The sequence below is a fragment of the Canis lupus genome, chromosome X (assembly GCF_003254725.2).
Source record: "Canis lupus dingo isolate Sandy chromosome X, ASM325472v2, whole genome shotgun sequence".
In the NCBI taxonomy this organism is placed as follows: Eukaryota; Metazoa; Chordata; class Mammalia; order Carnivora; family Canidae; genus Canis; species Canis lupus.
The window spans coordinates 45,143,087-45,169,562 of NC_064281.1; the positions used below are offsets into that span (position 1 = coordinate 45,143,087).

At 48.1% G+C, this 26,476-nt stretch overlaps 1 protein-coding gene across 5 annotated transcripts in view; it reads right to left on the reverse strand.

Moving 5' to 3' along the window:
• The window catches only part of IQSEC2 (IQ motif and Sec7 domain ArfGEF 2), an 80,179-nt gene that overhangs the window by 30,802 nt on the left and 22,901 nt on the right, over positions 1 to 26,476 (reverse strand). For 2 of the 5 annotated variants that reach the window (XM_025468573.3, XM_025468579.3), the window contains exons 2-3: positions 22,362 to 22,391; positions 9,289 to 9,384 (exon numbers count right to left, since the gene is read on the reverse strand). In XM_025468573.3, the coding sequence (XP_025324358.1) occupies positions 9,289 to 9,384; positions 22,362 to 22,391 (126 nt within the window). Of the gene's footprint in view, positions 1 to 9,288; positions 9,385 to 11,262; positions 11,379 to 22,361; positions 22,392 to 26,476 lie in introns of those variants that run through there. The other 3 variants (XM_025468576.3, XM_025468575.3, XM_025468578.3) reach the window with 3 other exon arrangements.

Sequence of the window (26,476 nt, forward strand, 5' to 3'; positions counted from 1 at the left end):
GCCTCTTTACACATCTCTGCTTTGGTGACTCTGTTTCTTCCTTCGGCACACATCTTTCGCTATCAAAATCCTATGTGAAACGTTATGGCCCAGATTAAATGCTGCTTCCTGCAGGAAGTCCTCCCTCTCAACCAGAAGTACTCCTTTGCTTCCTCCTTGCTCCCCCATCTCTGCCCTTGGATCTCTGGCAGCTGCTCCAAACTTCACCAAAGCATTTCTTTCACCAACCCCTTCAACGCCCTTGTATTCGCCCCTACTACCTCTGCTCTGCTTCTGTGTGAGAAAGAGAGGGCCCCTATACTACTTAAGGCCAGCCCCTCCACTTGGGCTCTGGAGCCCACCCCTGCTACCTCCTCCACAACCATCATCCCCTCTCCCTCCTGTATTTCAATCTCTCTCTCTCTCTCTCTCTTTCTGTTGCCTCCTTCTTACCACATTTATAGAAGCTCAAGTCTCTCCCATCTGGGAATAAAAACCCTCTATCTGCCCCCACATCTCCCTCTAGCAATCACTGTCCCTCTCTCCTCTTCACAGCTAAGCTTCTTGAGAAATTCATCTACACTGGCCATCTCCACCTCAGTACCTCCCACGAGCTCTTCAGCCCACTGCAATCTGCCTCGTGCACCCACCATGTCACTGAAACTGTTCTCAGCCAGGTCACCAAGGACCTCCTAGTGGTTAAAGCCAATAGACTCTTCTACCCTCATCTGCCTTCCCCCAGCTGTAACACTTGCCACTCTTTACAAGCCCCTCCTGTATGTGGATGGCTCTTTCCTTCCTCTGCTTCCCTGAGCCCATCTCCCTGCTGGTTTTCCTCCTACTCCTCTGACCACCCCATCTCTTCTTCTTCTCCTCATTACTCATAGGTTGGTCCCTCTTCCCCAGTTCTGCTCTGGTCCTCTTCTCTATCATTCCACATCCTGTGCCAGTGATCTCACTACATTGCATGACTTAAGGGATGGCTTAGGACCCCTACCCTAACCCTGTTTCATGGATCTCTCTCCTGGGCCTCAGCCCCCTCAAGCCTAATTCTTGCAGGAAGCCCCACCAGGATGGCCTTCAGAGCTCACAGGGACCTCAAACTCGGCATCTTACCACTGCCAACCTGTCCTCTGTGTTTTGCACCTTAGCAAAAAGCAGCACCATCCACCTACTTGCTCAAGCCCCAAACACACCTGATAGTCATTCTTCCCGCTCCCTTAACAAGTCAGTCGCCAAATTCTGTGGATTTCACCTCCTCATCTTCTACTCTTCTCACTCCTTGTTGACTCTTTCTCCAATCATACTGGTCTCCTTGCTGTCCCTCAAACATGACATGCAAACTCTTGCCTCCAGGCCTTTGTGCTCTATGTTCCTTCTGTCTGGAACATCGTCCCCCGGAGAGGTATGGCACCAGACACAGTCTATATATTTAGTTGTTTATTTGTTATCCATCTCATCCACCACAAGATCCATCAGGCCCAGCATCTGTTCTGTCCAGTGCCATTTTCCTGATGCCCAGCACAGTGTCTGGCACTCAATAGGTATTTGTTGAATGAATGACTCCATGGCCAGACCTGAACACTGAAGCTCCCTCTGGATTCCAAACTCTGTCCTGTCTACTCCCTTCAACCCCCACTATTTATTTGGCCTACTACTCCAGTTCTCTCTTCCCATCACCTCTCAAATGCATCCCCTCTGCTCTATCCCCACAGCCACTACCTTAGTGAATCTCTCTCTTGGATTACCATGGCTGCCTCCTCCCTAGTTTCTCGTCCTCTAAAAAGCCACTTTGATGTGTCACTTCACCTACTCAAGAACTGCTCATGGCTCTCTACCTGGCCTACCACGAAGGATGAAGCCTGAACTCCCCAGAGAGCTATTTGGGGCAGGTCTATGCTCTGCCCCCTTCCCATGTTCAATTTCACCATCTCTCACCCCTGGGCCTTTGCGTGTACTCTTAGAGCATCCTCTCCCATCTCTAGCTCTATAAATCTTTATGAACCTTGAATGATTGACTCAACACCACTTTCTTTGGGAAACAACCTGATGCACAAACCAGACGTTAGTTCCTCTCCAAAGTCCATAGAGAGATAAGTGTCTCCAGTGTCACTCAGGATCTCCAAGAACCGAGTAGATTGGAAGTTAGTAATTCCCAAGGATGTTAGTGCTGGGTAAGTATTAAAAGAGGTTGCCTTTTCCTCTTGCACTGTTATCCTGGATTCATGTCCCTCTGGCCCTCTGCAAATGCCAACTCATTCTTGTCTCTTCCCTCTCCTTCATCTTTTGTTGGGTCTATCTCATTAATCACTCCCAAAGGCTTTTGATTTCATAATTTGAAATGAAAATATTTCTATATGACTGGTACCCAATGGAGTAGTGCAACAGGGTAGTCCTGCTCAATTCCATTCCCTTCTATGCCAGTACCCCAGTTTAGGCCTTCCAACTGGCCCCCATGCATACAATCCATTTCTCATATGGACTACTGATGTGATGTTTCTAAAACACAAATTTTACCAAATTTCTCTCCTATTTAGAATCCATTCCCATGATACTTGTCACTAGCAACATTGGTTCTCAACCCTTCTGGAGGAACACAAACCCTTTATGTGTATAACGAAAGCCACGGACCATCTCCCCAACAAAAAAGGCCCATAGGTGTACACACAAAACATTCTGCACTCAATTTCAGGAGGTTCAGGGACAACCCAGAGCCCATGCAACCCAGGTTAAGAACTCTGACCCTATCCAATAACATCTAGGTTTTTCTGCATTTGCTGCTCCTTCTGCCTGAAATGTTCTTCCACACATTACCCTTCTGTCCCTGACTACCTCTTACTCATCCTCTAAGACTCAACTCTTAGGGTGAGTTGACCTGCAGCAGTCCTGGAATGGGCCAGATCCCTTCCTTTGGGCTTCTACAGCACCCCACCACCACTATGATCCCCTCTATCATAGCCCTCCTTGGTCTCCTCAACTAACTGGGGACTCGTGGGAGGCAAAAACCATTACCCAGCATAGGCCCTGGCTACCGCAGGACTCCATAAGTGTCTACTGAAATGAACACTAATGACAGCTATGCTGTTTTTGAGTACCCATTATGTGCCAGGCACTCAGCAACTGATCTCATCTTTAAACCCCATGATGTTAGTGGTATTGTGTTTCTTTTAACAGATATGGAACTAAGTTCAGAGATGTGAAGTGAGTTGTTTATGGCCACTCAGCTAGTGAGTGAAAGAACTGAGAATGAAATTGAGATGTGTTGGCACCAGTGCAAATATTGGTCCACCATGCTTCCCTGCCCTGGACTGTGAGATTGAAAGATGGTATCAGTAGAAGAACAGGGTCGATAACCAGGGCCAGAATGCCCCATCTAGGCTCCATTTCCCAGGGCCACCTGCCCATTTTTTCTGCTCATGTGTCACCTTCATGCCAAAACCTGAGACGTGGCTCTCTCTTATAGTGCAACCCCCTCCATCCCATTTACTATTCTCAGCCTTCTCATTAACATAAGAAGTCCCACTATGGTCAGGCCCATTCTTTGCTACAGAACCATCCCCAGACACATAAAGCCTTTAGATCCAATCCAATCCAATGCTATATACTTGGCTATGAGGAAAACAAGACATGGGCAGTCCCTGCCCTTCAGGAGTTGATAGTCACTCAGGAATTTTACACGTACCATCTCCAATCCTAAATCAGCTCTGAGAAGTAAGTAGGCATCATCCCCATTATACTGATGAGGAAACAGAGGCTCAGAGGTTAAATGGTTTGCCCACAGTCATAGAGTTGGTAAGTGGTCAAACTTAGATTTGAATAAAGAAAGGTACTGACTCAACTATTTTCCCCCATTAGGTCATCCTGCTCACAAGAGCCAAAAAGTAGGCAAGACCACTTCTGGCAGGGTAAGCTAGTACTCTTTCAAGACTCAGTACCCATGTTCCCTCCTGTCAGGGACAGATAGGATTAGGTACTCTTCCTCAGCAACCCCTCTGAACTTTCTTCTGTCCCATACCAAACCACACTGCACTGTCATGGTCTATGTGTCTCTCCCTTCTAGACTTGAGCTCCCTGATGGTAGGACCACATGCAATTCATTCCTATATGCCACAAAGGTTCAGCAAAAGGCCTAACAGAGGGTAGGCAGGACAAATCTTGCTGAATGAATAAGGTGGTATTTGAGCTAGTTATTAAAAGGAAAAGCAAGATCTGAACAACTCGACATAGGGAAATGGTATAGAGGAGGAAGGAAATGAGGTAGTAGAAGCAAGGAAATGGGAGCAAGGAAAAAAGCCAGTAATTTTGAAATTATGACATGATGTGTATAACATGTTTCCAACATTTTTATATGGATTTTCTTTTCCTTACCAGAATGGGATAATACTACAAGCCCTGTTCTGCAACGTGTTTTTCATATAACAATAAATCTTGGATATACTTCCATGCCAGTATACAGAGATATATATTTTTCTTTTGATCTGTAAGAGTATTCCATAGTATGGGTGAATCACGAAGGAAAAGCTGTTCTCTATTAATGAACATGTAGGTTGCTTTAATTTTTCGCTATTATAAACAATGCTGCAACGAACATCTTTGTGTATGTCTGGAAGTAGTTTTGAAGGATGGCTGCCTAAAGGTTGAATTGCTGGGCCAAAGGAATGCATACTTTGTTTAAAATGTAGATAAAAGTTATTTTTTATAGACTGGCTAAAAGATTATTTCTGCTCACATAATTTTTATAGACTGGCTAAAAGATTATTCCTGGTCACATAATCCCATCTTTATTTTGAGGAGCATACATCATATAACCTTTTCATTAAGAGCTGGTTGAGAATGCTATCCTACAAGGGTATGTGATAAAGAGTTGCATAGTATGGTTTGTTTGCAGTTGGGATTGAATGTTTTAGAAAAGACATCTGGTTGGGGGACCATCAAGTAGTAAAGCCTTACAGAAATCTACCTCCAAGACATGGCTGTCAGGTTAGAAGTATAAGCACATTTAAGATTCTGGGGGCAACTAACAAATGGTGCCATAAAAAATTGCACCAATTTGCACTCCAGTCAAGGAATATGAGAGGTTCTGTTTCCTCACAACTCTTCCAACATAGTATGGTTTGTTTGCAGTTGGGATTGAATATTTTAGAAAAGACATCTGGTTGGGGGACCATCAAGTAGTAAAGCCTTACAGAAATCTACCTCTAAGACATGGCTGTCAGGTTAGAAGTATATGCACATTTAAGATTCTGGGGGCAACTAACAAATGGTGCCATAAAAAATTGCACCAATTTGCCCTCCAGTCAAGGAATATGAGAGGTTCTGTTTCCTCACAACTCTTCCAATCTTTTTAATTTTTGGCACTTTAAAATTGGTACTTCGGGGATCCCTGGGTGGCGCAGCGGTTTGGCGCCTGCCTTTGGCCCAGGGCGCGATCCTGGAGACCCCGGATCGAATCCCACATCGGGTTCCCGGTGCATGGAGCCTGCTTCTCCCTCTGCCTATGTCTCTGCCTCTCTCTTTCTCTCTCTGTGTGACTATCATAAATAAATAAAAATTTAAAAAAAAAATAAATAAAATAAAATTGGTACTTCGTTGTTGTTTTAGTTACATTTCTTTAGTTATTAGCAAGCTTGAATATCCTTTCTCATTCATCAGCTAATGGATGTTGATTTCTTCGCTGAATTGCCAAATCATGTTATTTCTCTATTCTAAATGTGCTATACATCTTTTTCTTATTGATTTCCAGGAGATGATATATAGACAGAGATATTAACCTCTGATATTTATGTAGCAAATACTTTTTCCTAACTGTTATGTTTTAACTTTGTGTATAGTCTCTTTCTCCACACAGAAGTTCCTAACTTCAATGTTGCCTAAATTATTGTTCTTTACTTTATGGCTTCTGGGTTCTTAATTCATGCTCAGGAAGACTTCTCTACCCTAATATTTTAAAAATATTCAGTATTTTCTTCTGGTACATTTGATTTTATATGAGAAAGAGGTTTAACTTAAATTTTTCCCAAATGGGAGTCAATGGTCCCATCCTATTTACTGATTCCCTACTGACTTTAAATGTACTTTTTAATCCTAAATTAAATTCCCATATGAATATGAGTTTGTTTTTAGACTCTCTATTTTGTTCCATATGTATAATCCTCTATTTCTGTGTTTATATATGTAATTTCTGCAGCTTCATGATAAGTTTTGCATTTAATAGGACAAATGGCCCCTCACTATTCTTTTTTTTCAAAATTTTCTTAGTGATTCATGGGTATTTACTCTTCCAAGTGAACTTTAAAATCCAATTGCCCAAGTCCCAAAGAAAATACCACTGAAGGGGATCCCTGGGTGGCTCAGTGGTTTGGTGCCTGCCTTTGGTCCAGGGTGCGATCCTGGAGTCCCAGGATCGAGTTCCAGGATCGAGTTCCAGGATCGAGTCCCAGGATCGAGTCCTGTGTCGGGCTCCCTGCATGGAGCCTGCTTCTCCCTCTGTCTGTGTCTCTGCCTCTCTCTTTCTCTCTCTATGTCTATCGTGAATAAATAAATAAAATCTTTTAAAAAAGAAAGAAAATACCACTGAAATTGTAATGCAAAATGCATTGAACCTTTTTAACCAAATTGAGAGGGGGGAAATGTCATTTTTACCGTATTCAACCTTCCCATCTAGGAACAGGATAGGATGCTTGACTATTCAAGTCTTCTCATAGCCTTTGATGAAATTTTACAGTTTTCTACAGGAAAGTATTTCATGTTTCTTGTCAATTCCTAGGAATTTTATCATTTTTTCCTACTGTTGTGAATGGAATCTTTTTTTTTTATTATGTCTTCTAATTAGTTATTGCTGGTATTCAGAGAAGCTAATGGTTTGGGTGTATATTTATCTTGTATCTAGCCATCTCATGTAATTTTCTTATTAGTTCTAATAAGTTTTCCTTTTATTCTCTTTTATTACCTAAGTAGACAACTATATCATCTTCAAGCAGTGCTAATTCTGAGTCTTTCTAATATTCATACCACTTATTTCTTCTTTATTTAATACCACTGCTTAAAACTTCTAGAAAAAAATGTTGGTTAGTGACAGTGATAGCAGTCATACTTACTTTGTTCCTGAACTTAATGGAAATTTACCTAGCATTTCACTATTACATTTGATGACTGTCTTTGGTTTCTGATTAAAAAATTCTTTACTAAGTTAAGGATGTCTTTTTTTTAAGATTTTATTTATTCACTCATGAGAGACAGAGAGAGAGAGAGAGAGAGAGAGGCAGAGACACAGGCAGAGGGAGAACCAGGCTCCATGCAGGGAGCCCGATGCGGGACTCGATCCCAGGACTCCAGGATCACGCCCTGGGCTGAAGGCAGGCGCTAAACCGCTGAGCCACCTGGGCTTCCCTAAGGTCTTCTTCACTGAGAGCTTACTGTACTAGTTATCTATTGCTGTGTAACAAATTACCCCAATACAGCAAGAAATTACTAGACACTTACTAAGAGTTCTAAAATCAAGAATGGATGTGTAGTTCTATCAGATTATTTTTTTCAGCATTTATGGAGATAGTTATTTTTACTTTAATCTATTAATGTAATCCATCATAATAACAGCTTTCCTAATGTTTAACAATCCCTGCCTTCCCGGGACAAACCATTTGTCACAATACATTCTTTTTTCAATACACTGATGGATTCAGTTTATTTATTTTTTATTTTTTTTTATTTTTTATGATAGTCACACAGAGAGAGAGAGAGAGAGAGAGGCAGAGACACAGGCAGAGGGAGAAGCAGGCTCCATGCACCGGGAGCCCGATGTGGGATTCGATCCCGGATCTCCAGGATCGCGCCCTGGGCCAAAGGCAGGCGCCAAACCGCTGTGCCACCCAGGGATCCCCAGTTTATTTTTTATTTTATTTATTATTTATCTTTTATTTAAAATATTCATGACTGTATTAATATATGAGATTAGGCTATAGTTTCCTTTTTTCTTTTCTTCTTTTTTTTTGTCTAAACCTATTCAGTCCAGTTACAGGACCTATTCAGTCCTGCTGTCTGGAATGAATTTTGTCCAAACCTATTCAGTCCAGTTATAGGACCTATTCAGTCCTCCTTTCTGGAATGAATTGGGAAGCTGTCCATTTTCTTCGATTATCCTATCTTTCCAGATTCAATAGAACTTCTGTCAATACCAGAACTTCCATAATATCAACTGGGCCCTGGTACCATTTCTGAGGAGAAAATTTTGGCCATCTTTTTAACTTCTATATTGTTCTATTCTATTCAGGTTTTCTGTCACTCCTTAAGTCATTTTGGTAATTTATATATTCCTAGAAAACCACCCATTTCACCTAGATTTTCACATTTATTGGTATAGAATTATACAAAGCATCTTTTATGACTTTTTCACCTCTTCAAAATTTGTTTAAATCCCCTTCATGATACTTTATTTTATTTATGTCTTTCTTGCCTTTTCTCTGTCATATCTGACAGAGGACAGTCTGTCTAGTTTACTTGTCTTTTCATAAACCAAACCACCTCTTAATTTATCAAACCTTTTTCATTAATTTCCAGGTTTATCTATAGTAATTACTTTATTCTTCTTTCTTTTGGTTGTTCTTTTCCTAAATTCTTGAGTGGAATAATTAGTTCATTCAATTTAAACTGTCTTGTTCTCTAATAAAAGCATTTAAGACTATAAATTTTCCTCTGGGAATCTCCCATGGTCACATCCTGTAGGTTTTGATATATAGTATTCCTGATGACATTTATTCTAAATAGTCTATAATTGATATTTATCCTAAATAGTTTATAAATTCATTCTTACTTCCTTTTTCACTCAAGTAGTTTTTTCAACTCTCAAATGGGCCTAACCTTTTTGCTGTTGCTATTAATATTTAATGTTATTGCATTATGATTAGAAAATATAAAATGTGATTTCCAATTAACTTGGAAATAATGTTGCTCTCAAAGGTGTGGGTGATTATTCCCTCTGCCTAAACACCCTTCTCTATCCTATCCAACTGGCAAACTCTTATTTATCCTTCAAAACAGCTCAAATATTCCATATTCTAGAACCGACCACTCCCACTTTTTGGGGTGGGTATCTAGGGAGGGATTTTTAAGGAAGGACAAACTACAAACAGAATCTGAATGTCCTCTCTGGTCTCCTACCTGGTCTCCCAGTCACTCTCCTCACAGGATCAGACATCCATCCACAATCACTCCAGGGGCTAGAGGGAGATGGGGGAGGGGGGTCTGGCAATGCTGTGGCAGATTTGTCCCGGGAGGGTGAAGGATGGGGGGAGGGTTGGGTCTAGCTCTTACCTGCTCTCTGCCAGCCTGCCTGAGGGGATAAGCTTCATGGAGTCAAGGACCTGAGTAGGACAGCAATACTGGTGTAGAGTATGAGACGCTGTGGACCTGAGAGACAGCAAAAGACAGAGAGAGAAAGAGAGACAGAGAGACAGAGAGAGAGAGAGAGACAAGGAGGGAGGGGAGAGGCAGGGTGAGGGAGCAGGGACAAGGAAATGAGAGTAAGTGAGGTAGGGGAAAGGAAAGACTGGGAGGAATGGGTGGTGGAGGATTGGGAATAGAAGAGGGGGGTGGAGGTGGGGAGGCAAGGAAGGAAAGAGAGAAGGGAAAGGGGGAAATAAGGAGGGAGGGAGGAAGAGAAAGAGGGAGGGAGGAAGAGAGGGAGGGAGGGAGGAAAGGAAGGAAGGAAGGAAGGAAGGAAGGAAGGAAGGAAGGAAGGAAGGAAGGAAGAAAAAAAGAAAAAAACCACAAAGTCAAGAAAGAGAGGACGGCACTCGAACCACAAACAGAACACAATGACAACAGGGGGCAGCAGAGACAAAAGATCCAGTCTGGGCCTCCTGTGTTCCAGGTGGACTCCGTGGGGACCTGAGCCACGGAGACACTGGGACACCACAGCAGGGAAGGGGGAAGGGAACCCTCCTCATACCAGACGCCACACGGGTAGGGAAGGGGGAGGGGAGGGGAATGAAAGAGAAAGGGCGAAGATGTATGGGGGGGTGGCTCCCCCTTATAGAAGGCCCCTGATGAGAAGGGAGGGAGGGAGAGAGGGAGAAGAGGCTCTGGGCCCAAAGCCGGGGAAGAACCCAGGCCAGGAGGGTGAAGGAAACACTGTGGGAGGAGTGGGAAAGGAACAGAGAGAAAATGAAAGGGACAAGGAAAGGGTGAGACAGAAAAGGAGAAAGACAGAGAAAGGCAAGACAAAAGACACAGAGAGAAGACGGGAGAGGCAAGAGAGCACCAGAGCAGAGGAGAGGAGAGGGCGGAGGAGAGGTGACAAGGTCTCAGTGGTCTAGGTGACAAGGTGGGGGCTGAGTGGGTGGCTGGGGCCCAGTGAGCCAGAGGACACAGTGGTTCCCAGTAGAAATCTTTGCTTCCAAGGACAGTGCTGTGCCTAGCACGCGGCCCACACGCCACCCCCCAGTGCTGTGCCCCCACCCCTAGTGCAAGGGTCCAAAGGCCCCTGTGCCTCCTGTTTCCCAGGATTAAAGTCAAGAGAATGGACAGGGGTGGGGGAAGGGGGACCAGGAGACAGTAGGGCAGTGAGGCTGAGGGCCTGGTCTACCCAGTGCCCTTCCAGATCAGCCAGCTCCTGTCCCCTCCACAGCCCTTGAAGGCAGGTTGTGGTCAGGGACTAGCTATTCCAAAACCCAAGTAAAGGCCAGGAAATGTGGCTGCAGGCCAGGCCAGGCCAGCTACCCAGGATCTCCCTTGTGATTTTGAGGATGCCCAAATCTTAGATCCTTATAAGGATCTTGGAATCTGAGATTGTTCTTGTCAGAGACTCTGAAATGATGTTGATGATGATGATCATCATCATCAGAAGGACTGTTTCTCAAGTGCTATCTATGTGCTGGTAACCAGCCAGAGTTCTTGACCCATTATCTCATTAAACCTGAGAAGTAGAGACCCTTAGGCTTCAGGAATGTGAGTATCAGAGAATCTCAGTGGCTACGGGGAGCCCTGCAGTGCTGAGCCAGGCTAGCATGCCAAGGCAGCCACTAGTTACACCCCTCATAGGCCACAGACTGTGCTGCTGCTCAGGGCTCCAGAGTCCTTACAGCACTGGGCACCCAGATGCCCATGCTCACCCACTCTCACTAACTCCTTCCCCAAGCCAAAGGCCTCCTAGAGTTCAAGAGTGGAGCCAGGAACCAGGAAGCCAGGAGGCTGCTGAATCAGCAGCCCAAGGACCGTGTCCAGGCCAGGGCAGGGAAGGAGGGGGTCAGGCTGCAGGGTGGGTGGGTGGGGGGGCTATCTTCCTACCTGCTACTCCTCCTGGGGGCCTCCATGGGTCTGGACCTGTCCTGAGGGCAGGCCCCCTGGCCAGGCGGTGCTTCCACTGTGTCACCACCCCCTCCTCCCTAGCCCTTCCCTAGAAGGAGGAACCAAGGAGGCGGGGCCAGGCCAGCTGGGCGGTAGGCCAGACTGCAACTGGAAACTTTGCTCCTTCCCCTGCTCCCCCGGGAGGGCTGGGAACTTCAAGTAAGAGGAAGCAGTTTTGAGAACTCACAGTGACTCCTCTGGGCCAAACCCAGGCTAGGCTCCTGCATCTTTGCTAGAATCTCCCCAAGCACCCTGTCAAGTATGTGTCACTAAGCCCTATTCTCCTGAGGAGAAAACAAGATGGAGAGACATTAAGTAATTGGGCTCAGGTACTACAGCTGTCATTGTGCAAGGTGCTCCAGATAAAGTAATGTTCTATTCGACCATTTTGGGAAATCAAGATGAGGCCCTGGCCAATATTCCTGACCACAGCAATAAGCTCTCATTCTCTTTTGTGTTGTCTCCCAAGCTGGCTAAGAGAAATGTTCCCTGAGTAGAGAAGCACAAATCAGAAGAAATGCCATTCTCAATCAAGAGGCTCTTCTCCCAAGGAAAGTGCCCTGCCTGACTTGACAGATGGGGAAACTGAGGCCTCCAGAGGGGAAGAGTCTTGCTAATGTTCACACTGCCAGTCAGACTAAAATCCAGATGCCCTGACTCCCTACCTACCTATCACAGTAATCTCTCTCTCTCCCTCCCTCTTCTATATGAGTGGAGCTGGAAAGAGTAGAGAATTTGGAGGATGTGAAGGATGGGAGATAGGGGGGTTCCTAAGAGTCCCACAGATCCAGCTCAGAGAGCTCCTGTCCTTTCATGGCCCCAGAGCCCAGGCCCCTAGCTGTTCTGAGCAGAAGGCGGCCCTGGGAGGGGCCAGGGGGCCAGTGATCTAGAAAGAATAGGAACTGACAGGCAACAGGCCAGCCTTCCTACCTTCCTGCCTCCCTGCTGGGGCAGCTGGTTCCTCTCAAAAAAAGCCAAAGCTGCTGAGAGAGATAGGCCCTTTAGACCACTGCAAAGTTGGCATCTATGGGCTTATCGTGGCCTCCTTTCCCTCTTCCCACCTTCTAAAGCCCCTGGTCCTTGGGGTGCTGCTTGGGGGGGCCTCAACTCCCACTTCTTTTCTCTCTTCTTTCAGCTTTTCTAGCTCTTACAGCAGCTGTGTCTTGTGCCTTCATTGCTGCACCTCTGGCCCAGACCCGCCTCTTGGCCTGGTAGGAGCTGAGAGACAGAAATTCTAGTCCTGGCCTTAAGGAAGGCTGATACTGTGTGACCTGGGGTAGGCCCCTTCCCCTCTGTGGCAAGGCAGAGAGCTGGGTGCCTGGTGGATCAAGTGCAAGTCCCAGCTCCAGCACTTTCTAGCTGGATAACCCCTCTGAGGGTCAGTCTCCTTATTTATGAGAGAGGAGTAGCCATTCCTACCTCATGGGTTCTTGTAAGGGTGCCATGAAACAAAAGTGCATATATGACAAAGAATCAGCTTGAGCCTGAAAGAATCTGACCCCTCCCCCAGGAAAACAGGGGAGACCCACAGGAAGCCTGTTTGTTTCAGGGATGGAGAGAAGTCTCTGAGCCACTCTTGGAAATCAGATGTATCTGAGCATGTTGGGTAGACTCATGTGATGACCCAGTGGGCCAAAAGGAAGAAGGAATTGAGGGTGAGGAGCTTCACCCAGCCGTAGGGCACCAGCAGGGCCTTCACTCACTTGTTCAACAAATCCTATGGACAAGGCACTGGGCCGGGACCTGATATGGCAGGGGCTGAGGGGAGCCAACATCCTGATCTCACAGAGCTTGTATCAGAGAGGAGAAGACATTCACCAACGAATGGAATTAAGCTGGACAAAAAGTGGAGGTAGCAGGAGAGGATGTTCCAGGCCAAGGAAACAACTCGACAAAAGGCCTGAGGTGGTATTTCCAGGAACTATAAGGAGGCCAACACAGCTGAGTGGAAAAAGCAAAGGGGAGAGAGGCCAGGCTGGAGATGTAGGCAGGTGTCCAATCACACAGAGCCTTGGAGGCCACGATAAAGTTTCAGTATTTATAATAAGAGTAGTTTGGCAGAAAAAAAAAAAAAGAGTAGTTTGGCAGCCTGTGGTTCATGGGTAGGCACTGGGGGGTGGGAGTGGGGGGAGTATCTCTGAAGCTCTTGAAGTCGTATGGAAAATATTAATGAGTAACAGCATGTTTGGGGGTGGGGGGAGCATAGCTTTCATAAGATCCTCAGATGGGTTTAAAATCCCCAAAGGTGGGATGCCTGGGTGGCTCAGCAGTTGAGCGTTTGCCTTCAGCTCTGGGTGTGATCCCAGGGTCCAGGATCTAGTCCCACATCAGGCTCCCCATGGGGAGCCTGCCTATGTCTCTGCCTCTCTCTCTCTGTCTTTAATGAATGAGTAAATAAAATCTTATTTTATTTATTTTATCCCCAAAGGGCAGGGGAGCTCCTTATATGATTCCATTCACTAAGTGCCAACCATAAGCTAGGGACAGGCACCCTAGAACCTTCTCTGAGCTGGCACCTAACCCCCCACCCTCTGGTTAGTCTCAGCTTTCCCCCGACTCCCATCTTCAAGCAGTGCACCACCCAGACAGAAGTGCTTATATTCTTGGCCACACAGCTGTCCAAGCCTTCACTCTGCCTCTGTTCAAGAAGCCATTCCCCACCACCACCACCCCCCGGTCCCCCACTGCCACCTCTCCACCTTGCAAGCTCACCCTTGTTCTTCACAGGTCAGTGTATAGGTAAATAGGTAAATACCTGCTCTGCCCACAGGTTGTGCCCTTGGGGAACCTGCCCTGACCCCTTCCCTGTTTCCTTCTCACCCTGCACTTGTCTCAGCATCCTCTGTCCACATGCGGATGCTCCTTCTGGGCCAGGAGCCCTATGGGGATAGAGGCTGGGTCTTATTTATCCCAGCGTCCCCTGCAACCAGCACAGGGCATCTAGTCACACAGGTCAGTAAGTGGTGTTGATTGGTGGACAATCCACCTGGAGGTGGAGAGGCTGCAAGATGGGCTGGTGGACACTAGAGGGCACTGTGGCCACTGGGATCGTGGCCTGATGCTGCCCAGGCAAAAGGCGTGTGTGTGTGTGTGTGTGTGTGTGTGTGTGTGTGTGTGTGTGTGTGTACCAGGTGCTCCGGGAAGCAGGGAAACTGCCCCAGGGGACTGCAGCTCCTTAGCTCTGAGCCTAATTGACCAGGGTCCCTGTTACAGCCTCCCAATTTACATTCTGCTCTGTTTCCACACCATTTCTCATGACAGCCCCATTCCTTTTGCAGAAAAGAGCTTCCATTCTTCCCAAATATAGGGGCCAACCATGCCCGCCACCATCATGGCATACATTTTCTGCTCTGCCCAAAACACCTCACCCCTCACCCACTCCTCACCCGGCTAACTTCTACTCATCCTCCAAGTCTCAGCTTAGATGGCAGCTTAGAGAAGCCTCCCTGGCCCTCAGGCTGGGTTGGGTATACTTCTGAGATGCTCCCGCCTTCCACTTCCTGGTAATTGTCTCCTTGTCTGTTTCCCTACTGGACAGTGGGCTTCCTCAGAGCAGGACTCTATTATTTGTATTTGTATCAACTGCATCTAATTTAGCACAGTGCCTAGAACACTGGAGGTACTCAATAAATCATCCTCACATGAATGAGTGGATAGGTGGACAAATGGATGGATGGGTGAGTGGACAGGTGGGTGGATGGATGGATGGATGACTGGCAAGTCACTTTACCTCCCCGGGCTTCAGCTTCCCCAGCTGTATAGTGTACACAATCACTCCTACTTGGCAGGGTGGCCAGGAGGCTTAAAGAGAACCTGTGCCAAATGCTCCCTAACAGTACCTGCACAGCAGACATTTTGTGAATTAAAGCAATTATTAATATTTGGAATAGTAATAAATAAATAAATAAATAAATAAATAAATAAATAAATAAATAAATAAGGAGGCGGAGGGGAGAAGTTGAAGGAGACTCTGCTCTGAACCTGGGATAATCTCTCCCACTCACATTTACCATTTACCTGTAGAAGACAGCTTTAATGATAATGAAAAAGCGATCATTCTTATTAAAAATAGCAACAGCACCTTCTCTGTGCCAGGCCAGAAACAGGAGGCCCCCGGGGAGGTGGTGGGCAGCCTCTAAGTCTCAGCCAGAGGATGCGAGGCCAAGGCCAAAGTTAGAGCCGTGGGCATTGCCCCTGCGTCTGGAGAGCAGTCATTATGAGCACAGCTGGTTCCAAACTCTTTACTCATAGGTGAAAACTTGTCTAAGAAGTCATTAATTCTCTCTGTAATTAATGTAAAAACTGCAAGGGTTTGTATTAATGGAAAAGTAAGCTCAAGCATCAAGCTGATAATATTGATAATGTGTGCCTGTAATTATATACCGCAGATAACTATAAATTCAGTCACTGCACTAATAAAATGTGCAAATTCTCAAAGCAACCAAGAACTCAGTAACAGCTGTCCTACGAGTAGCACTGTGCCAGTTGTTCCAGAGCTATAACAATAACCATACCTGGATAGCAATGGTAATATTCATGGGTGCACATAAAAGCTGGCATTAAAAGGGGGAATTATTTCGATAAAACAAGGTGTTCTCAGGCAAGGGCATAGAACTTGAAAGCATGGTGAGCAAAGGTCAACCTGCATTCAAATAATCAAAATCTTGATAGATGGGCAACCTTACAACCCTGGGCTCTGAGCAGACTGCCCCATCCCTGCCCACCAGGCGCCCAGGCTCTGATTTCACTTGTGGACTCATAAAAACTGCTCACTGTGGAAGTATCTGACCTCTCTATCCTCACCCACTTCTAGGAGAACTGACTCCCACCTACAGCCCCCCTTGCTGTCTTATGTTACCATAGGATGGATAGAAATGCTGTAGTCCTATGGAATGGACCCGTAAGCTATAAGGTCACATAGCTTCCAGGGTTGGCAGCCACATCAAAAGGTGTGAAAGCAGAGGAGGCTTAGTCCAGAGGGGCAAGGCAGTGACAAAGAGATGATGGGGGACCAATCAAGCCATGAGATACATAGACAAGACATGGGCCTGGAAGATGCAAGGCGGAGGGGGGTGGGGTGAGGGAAGAGAAAGAATCTCGGTCCTTGACTTCCTGGTCCTGCTTCCAATTGGTATGAGGCCTGGCTATATATATTTCATTTCTCAGATTCTGTGAGCTGTAGCCTTAGCCTCACAATAGTTTTCCCCCTTTATTCTGGAGCAAGTTTGAGTGGGTTTCTGTTCCCTGCAACAAAATGTACCCAGACTAAGACAAGGGAAAATTGGGGATGTAAGTGCAGGGCTTGCATAAGCAAGACTGCATAGAGAACATTATGTAGGGAGGGGTGAATGCAATTATACAGTGTTTGTATTTGCTCACTCAAATGCTCCCTCATTTTCTGCCACTTGCTACCACAGACACACATTATAGCCCCACACTCACACACTGACATTCAGTGGCACGCAGAAACAAAGGCGGTGATGCCTAGATTTGCTTCTCTGCAGACATCCAGACACACATGGATGCATGCCAGCACCCTGGTGCTCTTCACACCCTCATGGACATGAAACTGGGTGGCACACTGGAGGGCACCCGCATGCATGAGCACAGTGGCATTGCCCACAGGGCGCGGGGCAGGAGTCGAGGCTTGACTGGGCTCTGTGCAGCCTCCCTCCCCAGCTGCCAAGTGACTCATCCCCAGGGCTGCTAATTAAAGCCAGGACAAAAAAAAATAAAAAATAAAGCCAGGACAGAGGGGACAGAGGCAAGGGGAGGGGAAGAGAGAGAAGGCAAGTTTATTTTGGTGCCAACCAGGCATGCAACCAGCTCAGGGGTCACCTGCTTCTTGGGGCTGGGCCAGGCAGAGGCTGGGGAGTGCAAACAGGAAGGGGAGGGAAGACCCTCTTACCCTTTCTTGTCCCTCCTGAGCTTCCTGGAATGGTGCCTCCTTTGGGAAAACTATCCAACTCCCCCGTGTTTCCCCCCACATCATCCTCCTCTATCCCACTGTCACTCCAGCTCTCCCACTCCAGACTCTTGTCCTTACAACTGGTTTCTCCTCTTTAGCACACTCCCATATAGGCTTGCCAAAGCTGGCTTATTTGTGTTGGCACCTCGCTTTTGCCCTCCCACCCCCAACAGACCACCCAACACAGGTCCAGTACACAGGGAATGCTCTATGTGCTGCTGGAGAGTTGCTGTGGTGATGGCAACTCTGATGGTCTGAATCCCTATCCTTGTTCTACTACCAGGGAAATAATTTCAGCTAAGATTAGTTTCCTTGCTGGTAAAATGACAAGAACATATACCCGATAGCGTTATTATGGAGATGAAATGAGAGAGTATAGGTAAAGTGCCCAGCATGGTGCCTGGCATGGAAAAGCTCTAGCTAACACTCTAAGTGCTGCTGCTGCAAACACCTGCCTCACCAGCCCTGGGGTAGCAGCAATCACACAGAGCCAAGTTCAAGCCTGGCTCCACCACACACTACCCAGGGAACCTCAGACAGGTCACAGAAGCTCACAGAGCAGTGACTTGTCTGTAAAATGGAGATTCATGATATGACCCCGTAGATTTTACTGTAAAGATCTGAGCCTGTCAGGCATCCTGTGTGGAGCCCCACCCTTAGAAGCTGCCAGATAGGGCAGCCCGGGTGGCTCAGTGGTTTAGCACCGCCTTCAGCCCAGGGTGTGATCCTGGAGACCAGGATCGGGATCAAGTCCCATGTCAGGCTCCCTGCATGGAGCCTGCTTCTCTCTCTGCCTGTGTCTCTGCCTCTCTCTCTCTCTCTCTCTCTCTCTCTCTCTGTGTGTGTGTGTGTGTGTGTGTGTGTGTGTCTCTCAATAAATAAATAAAAACTTAAAAAAAAGAAGAAGCTGCCAGATAAATGGCAGCAGTGAATATGGAGAGGCAGCAAGGAGGAGCTCTTGACCTGACGTTTGGGGGGCCAGAGCATCCCAGGAGGGAAGAAGCAGCCGGGGTGGGCTTAGGGCAGCCAGGCAAGGCTTCCCAGAATGAGCAGGACTGGGGTTGGGCCCCCCAGAGCCAGAAAGCCTTCAACTGACCTGAAAGTGACAAGGTGGCAGGCACAGGAAGTGGTAGGAACAGAGAGCTGGGCAGGACAGGCAACTAGGCTCTGCTGAACAGGAGGCAGCATGGGAAGGAAGACTTGGACACAGCTGGGTTGCCTCCTGGGACTGGCAGTGTCATCGACATGTGGACTGGGGAGCCTTGGAAGGTCTGTGAGGTCTCAGCCACCCCAGATTGCCAGGAGGTCAAAACAAAGAAGAATCTTAGAGGTGATCTAAGCCAAACTCCGGTTGGACAGATGGGGGCACTGGGGCCCAGAGTGGGAGGCCTCCTCTGGGAACAGAGCCAGCAGTGGCTCCTCCTCCCACTTCTCCTCCGAAGGCAGCGGCTCCTGTTGCCATGGGGACCTCCTGGGCTCTGCGGGTGTCAGTGGCTCCCCCACCTCCTCCCTCCTTCCCTAGCAACAGGCCACCTCCGTGGCTCTCATCCTTGCATGCCTGGCAACCCCAGCCTGGTCCCCCAGGCCCCCTAGTTCCAGCCTGACCCTCCCAACCATGTCAGTGCCTCCAAACCTGAGATCCCTGGGTTTCTGGTGGCAGAGGTAGCAGTCCCTCCTGCCTCTCAGGCACATCTCCACATTTTTCAAGCTTGGCTATCCAGTGAAAGACAATGGATTGGGGGCGGCAGAGGGCTGAGGGCATTAGGATGTACTGAGCACTATTTTATGCTGGACACTGCTTTACTTTCATTTCCCTCATCTAACCCAGAGGAGTCCAAACTGTTGTCCCCACTCACGGATGAGGAAACCAAGAATCTGAGAAGTTCAGTGACTGCAGAGAGCACACAGTGAGGAAGCAGGCTCCACTGACCAGCTAGCTTTGTGAATTTGAGCCATCCTCATGCCCTCTGCGGACCTTGGTTTCAAATGCCTGTGGGCCTGACAGCTTCTCACAAATCCACAGGAAGTCCAGGCACCTTCCTCTGCCCACAGCCCTCGCACAACACCAGCTGTTCAGCTCTAATTAGACTCCACACTTTCTCTGGCACCCCATACTTAGAAGCCCTCAGGCCTCAGTGGTTTGCAATCTACCCACCCTGCTCCCTCCTTGCTGCTTGGCTGCCACAACAGCCAAGGCCTAGCCTCTCTCCTTGGTGTTTCTTCTATCCACCGTTCCCTTCTACACACACACACACACACACACACACACACACACACACACACACACACAGTTTATTAGATGAGGACACTTGGAGCTCCAAGGGATGAGCAGATTTGTCCAAAGTCACATAACGAGAAAGTGACCTAGCCATAAATGGCGTCCTGTGCCCCAACCCAGATGCTGCCTTTGCTATGCTGCAGAGCCCAGTCTCTCTCCTCTGGCCTTCCCTGGCTCCTGTTGAGGACAGAAGGTCTCTGACCCAGCCCCGATCCATGTTCTGAACTTTAGCATTAGCTCTTTTCCTGCCCTGATCTGTTGGAGCCCAACAGAATGCACCCACTCTCATCCCATCCTCACTTCTGATGCATGCTGGTTCCACTTCCAGGGATGTGGACCCTGACCCCATGCCCTCACTGCCTTGTAAAGTCTGCATGACAGTCTTCCACAGCCTCGATCAGATTCTGCCTTCTCCACAAAGATCTCCCTGACCCCTAACTGAAGTGAGCTCAAACATTTATGTGTGTGGTCTGGTCCGGGAGCACCTTCACACGTCTCCACCCAGTCCTGGTTCCAAGTTCATCTTCCCACCCCATTTGCTGGCTCTTGCCCCACAAGTACTATGTTTTAGGACCCTTCCACAGCCCAAGTGTGACCCTTGCTTCTCAATTGCTGAGTCCTCAAGACACCCTCCCCCCACGGCCTCCTGGACTGTGGAACTGGGACGGGTGTTGGGAAGTATGGCTCAGTAAAATCAATGCTGGCTCTGCAACCAGACAGCACAAGGCATGAGTCAGAGTGATGCTGCCCTGACCTATTGCTGTTCTTTCCTTGGGCAAGGTGCTGACCCTCTGGGGTACCTCATTGTCCTCATCCATAAATCTGGGAACCCAACCCACATCTAACAGGGCCATTGTGAGCATTAAATAAGATCATGCTCAGAGTTCTTAATATGTGAGGAGCAAAGGATAACTACTATTATTACTAATATTAGGATGATGATGAGGACAATTATTATCTGCCAGGCTGTCAAGAGCTCCCACAGTGGCAACGTGGGCAGGGCTCTGGGCTTGGTGCCAGGCAGACCTTGGTTTGAATTCCAGCCCAGCCATCTATTAGCTGTGTGGCTGTAGGCAAAACCCATAACCAGCCCAAGCTTCAATTTCTTTAACTGTAAAACAGTGATGATAAGGCCAGCTCGGGCTCCACCTACAGTGTTGCTGGGAGGATCAAACAAAAGAAAGTCCCTGACAACTTTTATAAGTTGTAAAGGCCTAGTGTATGTCATCGTGACTTATGATTATGATCATCAGTAAACACCCTGAGCTGCATGTCCCAGGAACTCTCCTGCTGGGGAGAGCTGGGAGCTAGAGATGCCTTTGATCAGGTTCCTTGACAAGCAGCAGGGATATCAGGGGGGAGGCCTGGGAACCTGTGCTCAGAGTCATGCTAAGTTGCCTCTCTCCAAACCCGTAGTGGGATCCATATCCTTTGCTAGACTAGTAGTGCCTTCCTAAATGCTAGGACAGGCTGTGCCCATGCTGTCCTCCTTGGCTGCATGCTGGGACTAATTGCATCTTGTCATGTACTCCTTGCCTAGACGCTGGGCCTGACTGTACCTAACACAGTCCCCTGCTCTCCCGCTGACCACAGCCTATACCCCAGACCCGGGGCATCAGTGTGATCTTCCCACAGCTCCTGCCTGGGATACTAGGACATGCTGTGTCTCATTATGTGCTTCCGGCTATATGCTGGGATCCTCTGCCTCACTTCCCACATCCACTGCCCAATGGCAGGACCTGGGCGGCTGCATAAGGTTGGACAAGCTGTGCTCTGCACAAGGGTTCATGGCCAAGAGGCCATAAACAGCGGGGGGGGGGGGTGGCTGAAATGCAACCTGTGCTCTGCTCACTGAGCTGGGAACCCCGGTGAGAGGCCGCAGTAGCCCTGGAGAAAGGGAACATGCCTTCAACTGGTCCACTCAGTGGATCCCACCCTTCACAAAGGCACTGTGTGGGTTAATTAAGAACTGTGTAGCCCTGGCTGGAATTCAGTGTACCCATCCCATGCCTCTGTTGCCTGGGCCCATCTCATCTTATCTCAGAGGCCCACTGCATTGCCTCTGACCTGGATGCTAAGACTTAATGGGCCCTATCCTGAGTACCCCATCATTCCCCCGTAGACTCTATCCTTGATACTTGTGACTTCGTGAAGCTTCTGATGGGTTAAGGCCCAGGAAATGCACAACTAGCCTTTGTCTTAACCCCAGTTTTATTCCCATCTCTTCGAGTGGCAGATTGATCACACCACGAAAACTTACTGAAGCTTGTAATTTTTTACCAAGCATGGAAAAAAAAGTGCACTTGTCACCATAATGTATGTTTCTAATGTGTAGAATGTGTCATGTCAAAAGTCCAGATCTCACTACTCAGAGCTAGCTAGTGCAATTCAGGGTGGAGCACCAATGCCAGACCAAAGAAGCCCTGCTTCTCTCATGCCCTCTTCTCCAGAAAGGAGAAGGTGGAGAAGGACCCAGGTCCAGAGCTGACCTCTCTGCAGGTCAGCTTTCCCATCTGAGCAGCAATCATGAGTCTTTCTGGGGTTCAGCCCAGCCCAGAGTAGCCAGGGTCAGAAAGACTGAGGAACAGTTTTCAGCCTCCTTCCACGCCTGCTACACTCACCTTAGCCCTTCCACTCTGCTCCATACCCACTCCTAGTACCAATGGGACAAAACCCCTGGGGTCGACTGCCCCCCCCCCGCCCCTGCCCACAGATCCCCAAGTAACAAACCAAAGGGCCCACCCCAGTCCCTGTCCCATCTCCCCACTGCTACTACAGAAAGAGGGTACTGACCTGACTGTCCTGGAATTCTCACCATCAGATCTGAAAGGGAAGCAGAAAAAAAAAACCCCAATGATCAGTACACGCTCTCTGTTCTTCTCCTGGTGCCCTATGCAATGGCCTTGTGGCCTAACACATGCCGGGAAAAGGAAGGGGAGGGTATTTCATGCAGAGGAGAGCCAATGGGAAAGTTGTTGGGACCGGGAAGAAGATAGTATGGTGGGGGTGGACTGAACCAGGGGAGGAGTGGGTGTGGGTGAGGTTGGAGAGGTTCTTGGAACCAACCATGAGGGCCCTGGTGGGTCACAGTGAGAAGTGAGGCCCAAATCGAAGTGGCTAAGAGGCAGCCCACAGCTGTGGGCCAAGGCAGAGCCCCCCACTTTAAACGCAGAGAGACCTAGCCCTGGATATTAGTTTTGCCACAGACCAGCCCCGTGACCCAGGCAAGCCATTTCCCTTCTCAAGACCTGAGCCTCAGTCTCCCTCTCCCCACCTGGAACATAAGGCCAATCTGGGCAGGACTGTTGGGATGATTAAGCCCTCTGGAACCCAGCAGACAAATGCCAGGTATTATTAACAACATAGAAAAGGCTTTGCCAATTGCCTAGTTCAACCTGCTTATTTTCTAGATGAAGGGAATGAAGCTGAGGGGGTAAGTGAGTCAGCTGCTGGGCTCCTTTCTACTACGCTGGCCTGCCTTCTTCAGCTGGCCTGCCTTCTTCATCGTGAGGCCCCCTCAGAGGTGAAAGAAGGGCAGAGAGGAGAGAATGGGGTGCAAGACAGCTCTGAGGGAGCTGAGGGAATGAGTGAAATCTGCAGCACACCCCTCTGGCTGCTTCTCCTGGGGAGGGGGTGTGGTGAGGGGCAGGGAGGATTGGGATCGTGGCACTGGGGTATCCAGGGTGAGAAAGGGGAGACAGGACCCAGGAACTTGGAAGAATTGGCAAAGTGTGGGAAGCAGCTTTTCTCATCTCCTTTGTCTTCTTCCTCCTCCTTTACAGTCCCCCCGCCCCTCCCCACACTCCCCACCCGCCACCCCCCCCAGCCCCACCCCCGCCCACATTTTCCCTGCAGAGAAGAGAGAGATAACACATCACAGGCTCTGTCCTCAGGTAAGAGAACCAAGACTCAAGCTCAGTGAGAGGAGCATTATCTCTGCTGCATGCAAAATGAGACAGGGGTGCATGGGGAGAGGAGGTGGACCTCAGAAGAGAGTATTTGCTATAAGAGTGAATGGGATCCCTGGGTGGCGCAGCGGTTTAGCGCCTGCCTTTGGCCCAGGGCGCAATCCTAGGATCAAATCCCACGTCGGGCTCCCGGTGCATGGAGCCTGCTTCTCCCTCTGCCTGTGTCTCTGCCTCTCTCTCTCTCTCTCTCTCTCTCTCTCTCTCTCTCTGTGACTATCATAAAAAAAAAAAGAGTGAATGGAGCCTGGTGGGATGAGCACTGGGTGTTATTGAACTCCAATAAAAAACAAACAAACAAACAAAAAGAGTGAATAGAGCCCTCACAGAGAGGTAGGGCAGGCAAGCAGCAGGGCACTGGAGCTCTAACAGAGCACTCCCAGTTCTGCTACTTACTAGCCACATGATCCTGGGGAAGGCACTCCCCTATGCCAAGCCTTGGCTTTCTCACTTGGAAAATGGGGTGAGGGGAGGATCCCTCCCCTCATCAGGTGGCTATGAGGCTTGGCCTAGCACACTTTCTGCCTGGCACATGGCACGTGTGTTCAGCCAAGGACAGTGGCACTAACCTTTAGCCTTCACAGCCCCCTAAAGGGACAGAGGACTAGGGCCGCAGAGCACGTTTTCACATTTATTAAAACCTTCCATCTCACTCCGAAGCAGCAAGACTGCTTTGAGGCCTGGCTCAATTTTTCACAGGTACCAGGTCGGAGGGGTCTGACTTCAATGATCCTTCAAGGCCAAGCCCCTCAGCCTCTCTCCCTAACACTAAGCCTCTGCTCCAGGCAGGCTGCCCCCACCCCACCCCCTGAGCCCCGGCACACACTTAATAGGTCTACTGTATACCAAACCCAGACCTGGAAATATGAACCTTCCAAGAGCTCATGGACTGGCCCCCTGCCCCAATCTGCTTTAGAGCATAAGCAACATATATAATCATCCCCATCATCATGTGAAAAATCGCTGAGCACCTGCTATGTACCAGGCACCATGTTAGGCTCTTTCCCTACATTATCTACTTTGATCCTGCAATGTGAGAACTGTTCGTCCAATTTCTAGATGATTAAACTGAGACTCAGAGAGGTTGAAATGATTTGCCACACATCATACAAGTAGGGGAGCTTGGCATAAAGCCCAAAGCTTGTGCTCTTATCACCATACTCCACTGTACCAGTGGCTTGATGCTGAGCACATGCACACCATTAAGGTGAGATCCCTTGTCCTATATCCCTGATGCCAAGACAGACTCTTCCTCTCTAGGGCTCTTTCTTCTGAGGGGTTATCACACATGTACTTCTGCTCCAAAAGCATTTCTATGTGATGTGTTACAGTCCTCAAGATGGCACTTCAGGGGAGTGAAAGAGCTCCAAGCCATGATGCAGATGTATTAACCAGTTCTCCTCACCGTGGACTAATTCTTACCAGTTTAAGAGTGTTTGGCATCATGCAACATTCAAGGTAGGGGTGCTTCCCACCTCGGAGGTTTCCGGCTCCTTACACATTTAGTATGTTATGAATTACATGTAGATAACAGTGACCATTAATGCTATTCTTTCCTATACCTCCCTGGGGCTAATGACCTGCCGAATGGTCAGTCTACCTCTTACTCCACTAAGCTGAGCCACTATTCTTTGGAAGATAGCACACACTTGGATAAGTCACTTCTGGCTAGACCTTGGTTCCTCATCTATAAACAATGGGGCTGTGTTAAGTTGAGTTCCCAACAACCTTCAGGCTCTGAAATTTTTTGTTCCTTTGGAATGCCAAAGTTTCTCTTTTGTATCAATTTGGTTCAGCTGTCTAGTACATAGAGACCCAAAGACCCAGGGGACAAGGCCTCCCTTTATCAATCCATGTCAGGAGAAGAAATCAATCTGTCTTGCTACTCCCACAGCCTTCTCCTGATGACAGGCCACTTAAGATTCCAGGGTTCTCAAAAGGTTTAACAGGGCCAGTTCCTATCCTCAGGAGTGGTCCTCAATAAATAGTAATTCATCGGGGGATCCCTGGGTGGCGCAGCGGTTTGGCGCCTGCCTTTGGCCCAGGGCGCGATCCTGGAGACCCGGGATCGAATCCCACATCGGGCTCCCGGTGCATGGAGCCTGCTTCTCCCTCTGCCTGTGTCTCTGCCTCTCTCTCTCTCACTGTGTGCCTATCATAAATAAATAAAAAAAAATTTTAAATAGTAATTCATCAAAGCCTATGAGTACAGTGACCGTATTTTCTGAACCCAAAACTTGGGCATGTAATCGGACCGAGGATTTTTTTTAAGCAATCTCTACATCCAACATGGGGCTCGAACTCACAACCCTGAGATCAAGAGTCTCATGCTCTTCCAACCAAGCCAGCCAGGCACCCTTGACCAAGGATTCTGACACTGCTGCTTCCAGGTATAAGAAGCAGTCTGGCAGATGAGACAATAAATGGCAAAATATGGAAAGTTCCTGAACCTTTGGGGGACCTATTGGGATAACAGGGCAGAATAACTGAAAAGAATGTAAGCCCTTCAGTTGCCACATTGGGGTTTCTGCCCTTGCCTCCTGACTGGTTCCCTGCCTCTGGTTTAGGTCTTCCCAGCCATCCGTAAACAGCACCTCAGGAAACAATAAGATGCCTCACCCCAAGAACCTAGAATTAGATAAACAAGACTGTCCTCTGAGAGCTAAACTAACAAACATAAAATATATCAGAAATGAGAAATGCAAAGTTACCTGAAAGAGACAGACTGGTCCTCAAGTCAGGATGTGAGTTGAGTAACATGTCTAAAAACTCTTGTGTCCAAGAGAAAGGAGGTTGGATACTGATGGAGGTAGATTTTTTTTAAGGAAGCCTGAAGGACAACCATGAACAGGGCTTCTTCCAGCAGTGCCCTGAGGACAAGGAGGTGGGTATCCTAGCCCAGGTATCACACAGGTCTCTCCAAAAACTGACAATCAGCCCTAG